The sequence below is a fragment of the Gavialis gangeticus genome, unplaced genomic scaffold (genome assembly GCF_001723915.1).
Source record: "Gavialis gangeticus isolate Ggan-Ray unplaced genomic scaffold, GavGan_comp1, whole genome shotgun sequence".
Classification (NCBI taxonomy): domain Eukaryota; kingdom Metazoa; phylum Chordata; order Crocodylia; family Gavialidae; genus Gavialis; species Gavialis gangeticus.
Window position 1 is genome coordinate 206,462,551 of NW_017729032.1, and position 12,302 is coordinate 206,474,852.

The following is a 12,302-nucleotide window of genomic DNA, read 5'->3' on the forward strand; positions in this document are numbered from 1 at the left end:
TACCCAATTAAAAAAAAAAAAAAGTCTTCAATTGAATTCACTTTACCCAGGAAGACTATCAACTGTTCTTGTTCTCTTTAATTCTGAAATGGTCCAACATTTAGATCCTTTTTTGGATGTTACACACAATATATTAAATGTAGACATTTATTACAATCTTTCTTGCCACATATCATAAAATAAATTAATACAATCACCGTAACAATATCACACAAAAAATCATCACTTTCCAATCAAAATAAGTATAAGATACGTCTAAACAAGGCAGTATTTTTAGCTAGAAACCTTGGTCCTCCGAATATTTTATATAGGACAGGGGTGGGCAATTATTTTGGGCAGAGGGTCGCTTACTGAGTTTTGGCAAGTCATTGATGGCCACATGACAGGCAGCCAGGGGCAGATAAGTATTAATTTTCTAAATTTTTTAGGGGCCCCACGGGCTGGATAGAATGGCCTGGTGGGCCACGTCTGGCCCACGGGCCACATTTTGCCCACCCCAGTATAGGATTTTGATTACAGATTCATTACATTTGAAAGTGTAAATCACCAAACAAACATTTTAGTTAGCTATTTTACTACAAGCTTTTTAAAAAAGTGCGCTTATACCAAGCGAAAATAAAATTTCCACAAACCACATTTCTTTGACATTATCATGATGAGTTTATCCATGTAACTTTCAAGGAAGTCAAAGTTTAGAGCACATGAAAGGTACATTCAGGCCAGAATAGAGAAAATAATTCATTTTAAGGTAAGTTTTGGTCTACCAAAATGGCTCCACAAATTAGTGAAATTGCACTAATCAAAATGGCTGTACACATGGACTGAAAATTTCATTACCAGAAAAGGACTGAAATACAAACTGATTAGCTGTAGCAAACAACAGGAACCTTCCATTTTCTTACTAGTCATAAAAATTACTGAACAGAATTTACTGAATCTAGTAGTCTCTGCCAAGGTGCTTGCCCTCTGCAGTTAACAGACGCCCTTTTGGCTTACCTTAGTTATCATTTAGTTGTTTTTTTGCATAAGGATTTGTGAGGAGATAAGACCACAGGCACCAACTTTGGTTTTTGCTGGCAGGTGGGGTTTTTCTGCGTTCCTGCACCAAGCTCCACCCATGCACAGAAGAGGAAGCATATTACTTCAACCCAGCATGCCCAACATGGCTCATGGGTGCTGAGCACCCGCTAAATTTCCTCCATGGGTGCTTTAGCCCCAGATCACCTACAGAGTCGATGCCTATGGATAAGACTCACAACTCCTGAGATCTGGTCACTTTCTTGTAATAAATAATGGTTAGATGTCCTGAAGGACAAGGAAAACAAACATTTCCTGGTTGTTCCACAAATAATTTCATTATGAATGCTATTTTTGTGAATCAGGACTCGCAGTAGAGATATCTTTTATTAGACCAACAAGATTTTTGCCAAAAATTCTACAATTTCTTTAAAGAAATATTTTTCAACAATCTTGTTGGTCTAATAAAAGATATCATCTCTAGTACAAGTCCTGACTGCCTGTTCCTTTAGACCAACACGGCTACAACCTGGATATCTGACATCTTTGTGGATGTCACATCCACAAAAGGGGAACATAAGGTTGATTGGATATGATTGTGCTGAGTTGATGTATTTTGCTCTAAATTGTGTTCTTAAATGAAAACAAAAAACAAAAAAGCCACTGCCCTACACACACGCACACATGCACACTAGGAAAAAAAGTGCAGTATAACATTTAACAAGGAAAAATGAACCTACATTTTATGCATAGCTTCAATATTTTTAAATATCTATGTCTGTGTGTTTCAATTACAAAAAGGTAAATACCATATGTATTTACAGGAGTTTTTTTAATGATTCCTCCATTATTAAGAGGCCAAGCATTATTCTAAACCTTCCACATAGGTCTAACCATATTTGCAGTAATTCAATGGGCAGTTAAATCCAATAACATATAAGCAAATCCCACTATCTTCAACACAATTTACTTTCAGGCAGTGGCTGCCAAATCTTGTCAGTAGAAAAATCTGAACTGCTAGCTCAGCTTTTAAAGCAGATGTTTCCTCTCCTGCTTTCTCCTGAATATTATATTAATTTCTTACAATGTCATAGCTATTAAGCTAGAGGTCAATGACTGAAGTGCTCCACCTTCCTCTGAAGCATCAGGAACAAGCCACTGCTGCATTCCCAATATCTGACCTCGGTCAGTGCTCCAACCTGCTAACACACGTGTTTAGTTCCTTATTAGCTTGCCCCTACTCTATCTTATGGTAAAATGTGCTTTCAGCTCTGCTTTCCAGATAAAAAAAAAAAAAAAAAAAAAATCTGTGCTAAACGATAATTCAGTCCAACTCCTGTTGGTTTAAAACAAACAAATCAAAACTAAATGTTCCCATCAGGGCCATTTCTGTAGATCCACAAACTAATATATTTTTCCCTTCATGCTAAAAAGGACTTGTTTTGGTAGCAATTATCACATGTTTGTCACATGTACGGTCTCTTGATAGCAAGAAACTTGGATAGACTATTGTTATTACTACTACGATTTCAAAAAGGGAGGAAGGATTATGAACTTTGTTTTCTTTTAAATGAAGAACCTGAAATTTGCCTTAAGCCATGGAGAAATAAAGATTCTGGATGGAATAAGGTTAAATTTACAACTCAAGCAATGCAAAAGCCTCCAGAGATGCAGCAGTGAAATATCCTTTTTGTTCAAAAACTGTTGTCTCTAGAAGTTAAGATTTCCCATGCAGCTTCCATAGTAAGATAAACAGCAAAAGCTGTGTTAACTGGCACTTTATTAGCCAGAAAACTCTAATAACTGGCATCTGAGGCTCGCGGCAAAAGCAAAACTGGAAGTACCACTTCCGGGAGAATTCCCGTTTCGCCGCTGCGAGCCGAGTTTTTCTTTGCCACTTCTTCAGCCCACGGCCCAAGACAAAGCAGCCTGCATGGGGCAAAGCAGCTTGCGCAGGGCCCCCTCCCTGTCCCACGGCACACTGACACCGGGGAGTGTACCGAACGGTGCATGTTTGATTAACCAGCATCCCCCATTCCCAGGGGATGCCAGATAACAGAGCTTTTACTGTATCTATATTAAAATGGACAATTGACGAATATAAAGAGCTGTTTCTCTATATATTTATGAGAAGTGATTAACAAGAAACAAAACTAATTAAAAGTTTAAAAACACAATACAGAGGAAAAAAGGTACTGTTTACCACCTTTACAAGATTTAGAGGGCTGTCACAAGCTCCCCCCTTCAGTGTAGATGGCTACACTTCATTTGACACCAGAATTATTATTGCTACAGTTATTTCATGGCAGTGGTTATCGTAAATTGTGGCAGCAGTCAAGTTTACTAGGTAATCTATGGATTCTTTTTCTGTTTCTTAAATAAGAAAGACAAATTTGTAATTACAGAGCAAAATCAGACTTGATTATGAAATCGTTAGCTACCTAGGACAAAACCTGAGAGTTCTCTAAATCTATTACAAAATGCATTTACTTAAATGGCATTTACTGACTGAAAATGAGGGATTTAAGAGGCCTATGAATTGTACTACCTTTGTCCTATTAACGAGAAAAAAAAAAAATCAGTTCAGCCTAACATTAGCTGTAAAAATAGTTTTGTTTGCCCCCACTAGAGGCCAAACAACAGTACCAATGACAGGAAGTCCACACAGGAACTCAGTGAAGATAACTTGCACAACTGCAGACTTTAAAACCAGACCCGGGTTTGTTGGCAGGAGTGAGGGAGAGTGGCTCAAGCTAGATCACTGACACTGATTATAAATTAGACAACCCTTGCCAGGAGAATGATGCTGGGGAGGAACACAGGAGACAATGACCTCACGTTTTTGCTGCGCAAAACAAAGCTGCCCTCCCTTCTTGGTGAACATCTGATCTCTGCTATTGTACAAAAGTGCAATTTCTGTGCTACCAGGAGAAGTCCACATGCCAAGAGATGTCAAGAACTTGTGACTGCTCACGGAGGTCAACAGAAGCTGTATGTGGTCAAGACCTCCCGCAGAAAAACAGTAAATATAAGATGTGCCTGAGAGTATGCAGGGAACTGCAAAGGACTGAGGCCCCATTCTACAAAAACTTCAGGGAACAGAAGTCTGATAAAAAAAATAGGAATTATATTTCCCCAGCTGTTCCATAAAAAGAAAGAAAAAGCTAGGCCAGGGGAACTGTTATACTGAGGTGCTCAGGTACTACAGTGATTATGAGAGAACAGTAGAGCTATCTAGATATATTTCAACATCCCGCTATACACAAGCATGAAACAGACAAGCAATATTGTCCATCTTGCTCACGAGAGATTCAAAGAAACTTGATATGAATATAAGAATATAGCAATATAAATGATAAATATAAAATGGAATAAACTGCATATATAAAATCTTTGCTCTGATAAAATCTCTAGCAACTTATTTGAATAATGAACATAAAGTTACTATTTGTTCTGCAGCACAAGAAAAATGGTTCTGAAAATGGACTATTGCAAAGAATGGCACTATGAACAACAATTTTTCTACACATCACTCACCATGAGCAAGCTTATAACTAACCCAGCCTTTCCCTACACAGTGCATTTACAAATGAAACAGACAACTCATTTGTATTAAGTAGAACTGCCCTCTGGTGTTTATAAATAGAACTATCCATGAAGACTAAACTGTCCTCAGCAAATAATGAAGGTAATCAGTAGCACAGTATTCCAATGGATAAAAATTGCTAATAGGTTACTTAGCTTTCAAAGTAGGTAGCCACATTATTTTCTTTTCATAAGGAAGCTTTGTCTTGAATAATCTTTAGTAAAAAAGGAATGAAGTCTGCTTTCAGAGGTAGAGTTATAAGTTTCTATGCAGTGCTAGTAAATAGTTATTCATTCATTGTTGTCCATCTTTTTTGGAGTGGGACATGGGAAGAAAGTCATGTGGATGCTTGTCGCTGAGAATAAAGCGATTAGCACCTGTAGAAATTGGAACTGTGTAATCATTTATAGGCTCGAGACAGGAGCAGTTATCAGAAACATGAAATGACACCTCAAGACCTCTGCGGAGTACTGAAAGCAAAACATCTCTCAAGTAACTCCCTACACCCATCCTGGACCTTCTGGACAGTTTTAATCATACTTGATTTTAGAGTAATTGAAATGCTGAACACCACAGCAGGCTACCAACTGGATTCAGCAAAAGGAGCAGGTAGCCAACACAATTGGCACAAGATGCATTACTACTGCATAGGCTCCAGTCAGTCAGCTCTACTAGCAAATTCACACCCAATGTCTTTGGCAAGTCAGGAACCCTTGTACTCAGTTGCCCAGGGTAATAAAAGACTGAGTGAATTTCACAGCCATTTTGATACCTTGCAGTAAGTTTCAATACTTGCTGTTTTGCTTTTAAACCAAGCCAGGCCAGCACATATGTTTGATAATAGGTATCTGTCTATGCTGGGTGCTATTTCATGGAAGTCAGGTTTCTGTCACAGATCTAAGGCAAACATTACAATTTACAGGAAAGAAAAAGAGGACATCAATACATTGTGCGTTATTAGGAGACATACAGCCTTTATAACACAGTAGCTTTTATTATCATCGCTGGGTTTTCTATGTCCTTTTTGCTTTGGACCATCCTCAATTCCAGCTGGGCTGAGTTTGGTTTGTTTCCTTCTCCAGCCTGTGCTAAAAATATGATATTGAAATGTCAATAGCAGTAACAAAAAAAGAGAAAAAAACATGGCTTCTTTCCTTTCCCACTATCATTTTTTCTTCTTCTCCCCATCTGCCCTAATATCCTAGGAGCCGTCTGGCACTTCAAAATCCTTAGGCCCCTCAAGTCTCCCAGAATTATTCTTATTGTTTTATCATTGCTTATAGACTGATCCAGATAAGTTCTGAGGTCATGCAACTTTTCTTTGGACCTTCATGGAAACTGAAAGAGCTCAGCAACAACACACATGCACATATCCTAGGTGGGAAGTGCCAAGCTGATGTGCTAGTACAGTCAAATATATGCTCAAAGCTGCATTCTCCTCCACTTCCAAGGGTAAGGCTAGTTAAAGAGTAATCTCTTCAGCTAGACACAAATGCACTGCTCATTACCAGTTGAGAAATCCATTCCAGTCCTAACATATACAGGAAGAAGAAAATTATTCACCAGTGATGAGGCTCCTTCATATTGCTGCACTCAGCTTTGCTACAAATTCTCACATCACTGCTCTAGCAGTAATACAAATCCACACCTGTTGCAACACTAGCACAAAATGGCTAGTGACATTTTTATCACCATATTACCCAAAGCAAGAACAAAGAACACAGGGGGAAACAGACCAGCAGCTGGGCTAACTCTAGCCCCAGCACTGGAATTCCCTAATACCCTGCTGTACAGAGTGCAGGAGACTTCTGCAGTGCTGAAACTCAAAAATATTTCAGACTTTTGTTTCAAAGAGGATGTGAAGAGAATAAATTCAGGAGCATAGAGTGAACTGATTACCTTTTGCACTTGTGATGGTCCTTTGTAGAACATGTTGCATGGCTGATACAGTCTTTTCACATGCCACCTGTGATCACAGGAAATACATTCAGGTTTCACTCATATTTCAATTACTCAAGTTATTAGCAGTGCTTTTGAAAGGTAAAGTTTAGAGGATAATTTGAAAGGTAAAAGAAAACTGAGTTGTTCAACTCTATAAAAGCACAGAGAGAGTTTGGCAGTGAATGTAATATATGGCCCAAAAATCTTTGGAATTCTTTAATAATCCAAAGTAATAAACCAGGAACAAAATGTCCAAAGCAAGAATGCAGTATCCAGAAGAGCCATAAAATAAGACCCTTAAACTGATACCTGATTTTAGGCTCTTTTTATGAACCAAGGATTCAAAAAGTTATCTATATACAATATCTCAGATTGAGCAACATCCCAAAAATCAGTTCACAGACTACATAAAGAGATATTCTAGGTGAACTGCCATTCAAAGGATAGTAATCCATCACTCAAAGATACTATTCAAAAGGGTGTTCTCTGGGTACAGAAGGAAAAAATATCCTTTCCAACTGCAGATATTTATAAAAGTCATTTTATATAACCAGAATTTTTAAGTTTCCAAGATGGAACTCAGCCATAGAAACAGCTCAAACTCTTTCAAAAAGTGCCAGATCTCCATTTCGTGGAACCAGTGGGGGGAAAAAAAGTGAAAGAAATAGTTAATTGCAGTATTTGCCATGGGATGATAGAAACCCCCCAAACATTATACCTTAAGATTGTTTGGATGTTTGTGTGTCCAGGCCAAGAGCATAGCAGCAAACAAGTCTCCTGTTCCAACAAAGACAGCATCCACTTTAGGAGACTCCACACGAATTCTCTGCATCACTTTTGTACCATCTGCTTCAGCTACAATGTAAAGGCACATTTAAATAATCGGCTTTCTTCCCCAAATAATACAAGAGTAAGATCACCAAACAACAGTTCCAGCAGGGTTTCCAGCATTAAATTGATAAGTTCTGAAGAGGATCTTAAAGATGGTCACTTTCTGATAGTTTTTTTCAAACTGTGTTGTCCCTCATACTCTGTCAGACTGGAAAACACAGTAGCAACCCTTACACTTCACATTAGTGCTAAGTACAGACAGTCAAAAAGCCTGAACATTCACTTTGATTCCAGAAATGCAGCCACATGCCAGCAGTGACCTAGGCTGGAAGCCATGGGCCGCTAGAGGATGGCTTCCTGCTCAGCTGGACCAGATGCTTGGGCCAAGGCTAGCCCACCCACCTTGCAAAGAGTGGGTGGGGGGAGGTTTGCAAAGGAGGTGCAAAGCACCCTTGGATGCTGGGGGGTTGTGAGTTTAGTTGAATCTAGTGGGGGTATGGGGCAGAAGTTCAATAAACCAATTTAACCTAAATCAGCTAAGTCTGATACTACATCCAGCCATGTTTATCTTAAAGTAGTTTGGCCCCTTTGAAAGTGGTTTATGTGCACTGAACTTCTGTTGTGTTACAGATCTGAACCGGTTTCTAATCAATTACGCCTGTTTATGTGTAATTTCTGTCCCTAGCCCATTTGGATAAGATGGAGGTGATACGTCACATCTTAACCTTCCTTATAGAATAGCAAACCACAGCACGTACAAGTTACAGCATAATTTTTTCCACCTTGATCTCAACAGCAGTTGATTCAGTGAGTCTGGTGCATGTGGAAGTTGCTGAAATCAAGATGGGGCATCATCTACTGAAACTTGTGGCCTCTGGGTTGTATTAAAAATGGAGGAGTAGCCTACCTCTGCCCTGTTAGGAACATTTGAAATGATCAGAATGAAATTTATGGAAAAAGCAGCTTATTTACAGACATATATAAATGAATAGCACTGAAAAATATCAGCCGTTTCTTATACAAGTTTCTATTTCACTAAATTTTTTTATTTGGCAACCCAGCCTGCCACCTCTAGATTTATATTGCATGGGCAAAGAAAGAGCAGGATTATTTGCCATCTCCACACAATGGCACTCCTTTAGCATAAAAACTTCATACAATACTTGAAGCTTAGAGAGCAAGCTTAGTATTCCTGCAAGGAAAATGTTGAGGGAACAGAAGCAAATATAAACAATGTGGAAGGAATGGCCTATTCTGTCAAAAGAATAGTGTGATATTTGATTTTGACTGCCAAACCTAGAGCAAACCTATGCAACTAAACTGCCCCTTGCTTTCATGAAAGCAATTTGAAGCAACAGAAACAAAGAACTGTTTAAAAAACAAACAACCCCTCCCCCGCAAAACCATCACTTACTTTTTCTTTGGCTCCCCAGTGCAATTAGGTAGTCGTTTCCTAGAGGTGCCTGTAGATCTGAGCTGGTGATCACCACAGTCTCTGGTCCCATAGCATGAAGCATATCCATTACCTTCCCAAGTGTGAAAAACAAAACCATTTTATTGCATATCACTCACGGATTCTGGATATGTTTGCTTCAGTAATACTGGTCCCTGCAACCCTCAGAGGGAATTTATCTGAGGCTTCTCAATCCCCTTTTCATTTTGGGAACTAGGTATTGGCATGTTTCAAAGCTTGTATGTATAAATTGTGTATATGTACACAAACATGCAAGTGTTGTACTTTATACAGATACATATTTCCTGTTTCTGTATTTCTAACTTGAAATAATAATCCACCACTTGTGACATCACAGTTGGTTGCTATGGGTGAGAGTTTGATTTCACAAAAGAATCAGTGATTTCAGTAATGGATTTATCATAAGCAGCAGATAAAATATTAAATCCCCTAGAAGAATTTAACAAAAGATCTTCTCAGTTTACTTATGACTCAGAAGCACTGAATAAGGACTTATTTCTATTATTTTATTCTGTGCTGCTTTCCTTTCTTCTAAGCTTTGAAGTTACTTAAGCAGACTTCTTCACACACGCACATATGGTAAAAAGCAGTTACCTATCCAGCTTGTACAATGCATCTATGAAGTAACAGAAAAAAAATCAAATTTTCTTCTATACTGGAAAGTTCTTCAAGAATTTTAGTATTTCCCATTTCAGGATTCATTCTCCACTACATTAACAACTGGCTCTGTTTAGTTAGGGATAATGCTAGAATTAATCTCAATCTAGACTTGGGGTAAAATTCTGATCCCAATGAAGTCAACAACAAAAACATCTATTGGTTTCAGTGGAACAAGGATTCCAGCTTGGGAATTTGTCTTCACAGGCCAGGCCTGTGTCTTTCAGGCAGTGGAAGAAAAGCATGTCCACAAAGCCACATATGCACACACACAAGCAACATTAGAAACCAATTTTCAATGCAAAACATACTTTTATTACTACCAACATAAAAATATTCTCATCTAGAAATAACGCTAAGAGAGATTTTTATTAGCAAAAAAGGGTCAGGATTTGGCAGCTGTATAGCAATCAGACTGATTGATGGATAATTCATTTGTAAAATCACTACTCACTAGCATATTAAAGCTTTCATATGTGCATAAAAACTAACCTTCCCAACATAAAGCTCACTCCTTAAGTGAATACTTGGGCGCTTGGTTCTACCAATGAGGATAAGAATAGCACACACTGTTGTAACTAGCAGCAAGTTGATGAAGGGTTTTCCCTGGGTAGAGCATACCAGGGGGATGCAAAACAGAAATAAAAATAAAAAGAGAATGTGATCTCTACTGGAAAAAAGATAATCAGTAATTGACATTCAGATGGCTTTGCCACAGGAAAAGCTAAAAACATCAGCACTGCTACAGTCTGACTGCTCTCCTGGGTGTTGTTACAGCCACCGTTTGCCTGAAACTTGGGTTCCCACAGGAAAGTAGACAAATCAAATCAGAAGAAATAACCCCAGAGTCCATTCAGCAAAGCATTTTAATCACAATCACTGAAATGAAGTGTGCTGGAACAGAACTGAATCCTTCCTAAGTCACCATATTCTTCTACCATTTTCTGTTCTGACTGCAGATTTCAGCATTTTCTTGAGAAAAAGTGTCTCCCTACAGTGCTAATTCCTCTCCTCAAAACAGCATGCTTCTGAAACTGGGAATATCAGCTCTCCATACCAGTATCATGACCCTCTGTGCTTGCAACTTGGAAGCATCTAACCACCAAAACATGCAGCAGGGTTCTAAACCTTTGCACACCCTGGACTGCCATCCTGCCATTCAACTTTCTGGATATTAAACCATCTGTTCCCTTTTAGTAAAAAATCTTGTTCCTTGTGATCTGCAGCAGGAAAACAATCCAGACCCCAATCCTTCCCGCCTTGTAGTATTACAGAGCTAGTCAGAATTTTTTTCCTCTCTAGCACATCATATAAGCAACATAGGAGCTATCAAAGGAGCTGGATACTGCCAACAGAGGGAGCTGCTAGCATAACACTGTCATCTACAGCTACTTTTAGGACTGAGTACAGTTTTCATCTTAATTAGGGCATTTTTCCATTGTGGACGGGGCAAGATTTACAATACATGATGCTTCCCTCTCCTCCCCCTTCCATAAATACTTGGTTCAGGGTGAAATATTTATTACCCCTCCATCCTCACTTCCTTTTTCCTTAATACTTTGGGAAAGATTTTCCATTTGGTGCTGGACCTTTGAAAGCAAAAATATTGTGACCGTGTCCATACGTGCGTGGACACTTGGTTCCCCAGCGACAAATAGTGGTAGCGCACCTTGTGCCACCACTAGTTGTCCCTGGGAAACATGTGCTCTCTATTGCACAGCAAGTTACCCCAGGTGGAAAAGGGAAGACTGGGGCCAGCACTGGGCTGGCCACAGCAGCCTTACCCAGGGACCTGGGGGCTTTCTAGGGTCGCAGTGGTGGCAATCCTGCCACGTGGAGCCTGGCTGGCAGCAGAGAGCAGCTCTGGCTGGCCAAGCTCCAGCTTCGGGCGGCACACACTGCTGCCACGTGCACCACTCTGCTTTTTTTTTCCCCATGGGCTTTTCTGATGCCTGGATATCAAGGTGTCAAAAAACCCCCAATCCTCCATGCTGCTCCCTTGCAGCACAAAGAACAACTTAACCTGCAGTATGTGGTGCCACAGATGTGTCTGCAGTGCCACCAACTGCATGGCCACACTCGTGTGGATGCAGCCAGTGTGTCCAAAGCATGTCCCCAAATTATCAAAACTCATTAGAGAAACAAAGAAGGATGGAAATGAGGCTATCTGTAGCTTTATAGAGACAAAAGAAACAGCAAAGTAACAGGCAGATATCTGGATGTGCACACCAGACCCCACCTACCTCTATAGCTTCTTTTTCTGTGTGAATCTTTCTTCCCGTGAGTAACCTAGAGTCAAGAAAACAAATTTTAAAAAGACAATATTAGAAGCAACCTCTCTTTTTTAACCAGGATGAATATTTTGAACATACAATATCTTGTTTGCAAGTCAATCTAAAGCAATTTACTGCATTAGACCGTGGTTGTACACAGAAGTCCTGACAGACAATAGATACACATTTGTCTTGCTTTAAAGTTGTTCAAAATTGTGAATACCTGTGAATATGACCCCTGTGACTAGTCAAGTACTTCTTGTAGGAATTCTGATTGCCTCAGAAAAACCTATCACCTTACTTATAGACTCCCATGAAACTATACAACTCTCTCTCTTCAAAGGAAAGGAGGCCTGGTGCATCATCGGGGTCTGAGCAAGGAGCCCAGACTACAGAAGAGAAAGGCGCATGAGACACCTGAACTACAACTCCAATGGAGTCATTATTAGGGGGGTATTTCTAAATCAAGATATTTCCATTTTCAGCCAGAATATTACTTTTTTAATGGGGCAATAGAAAATTT

The 12,302-nt window shown here is 39.4% G+C and overlaps 1 protein-coding gene and 1 long non-coding RNA gene across 2 annotated transcripts in view; one reads left to right on the plus strand and one right to left on the minus strand.

The window, feature by feature from the left end:
- Positions 1-294, plus strand: part of LOC109302931 — a 9,512-nt gene extending 9,218 nt beyond the window's left edge. The window contains exon 2 of the long non-coding RNA XR_002098966.1: positions 25-294. This is a non-coding gene — a long non-coding RNA (uncharacterized LOC109302931). The remainder of the gene's footprint in view (positions 1-24) is intronic.
- Positions 295-3,140: 2,846 nt separating this feature from the next.
- Positions 3,141-12,302, minus strand: part of PDXK (pyridoxal (pyridoxine, vitamin B6) kinase) — a 47,479-nt gene continuing 38,317 nt past the window's right edge. The window contains exons 8-12 of the mRNA XM_019523874.1: positions 11,750-11,795; positions 8,790-8,901; positions 7,263-7,399; positions 6,503-6,569; positions 3,141-5,691 (exon numbers count right to left, since the gene is read on the minus strand). Of these exons, the coding sequence (XP_019379419.1) occupies positions 5,579-5,691; positions 6,503-6,569; positions 7,263-7,399; positions 8,790-8,901; positions 11,750-11,795 (475 nt within the window). The 3' untranslated portion in view covers positions 3,141-5,578. The remainder of the gene's footprint in view (positions 5,692-6,502; positions 6,570-7,262; positions 7,400-8,789; positions 8,902-11,749; positions 11,796-12,302) is intronic.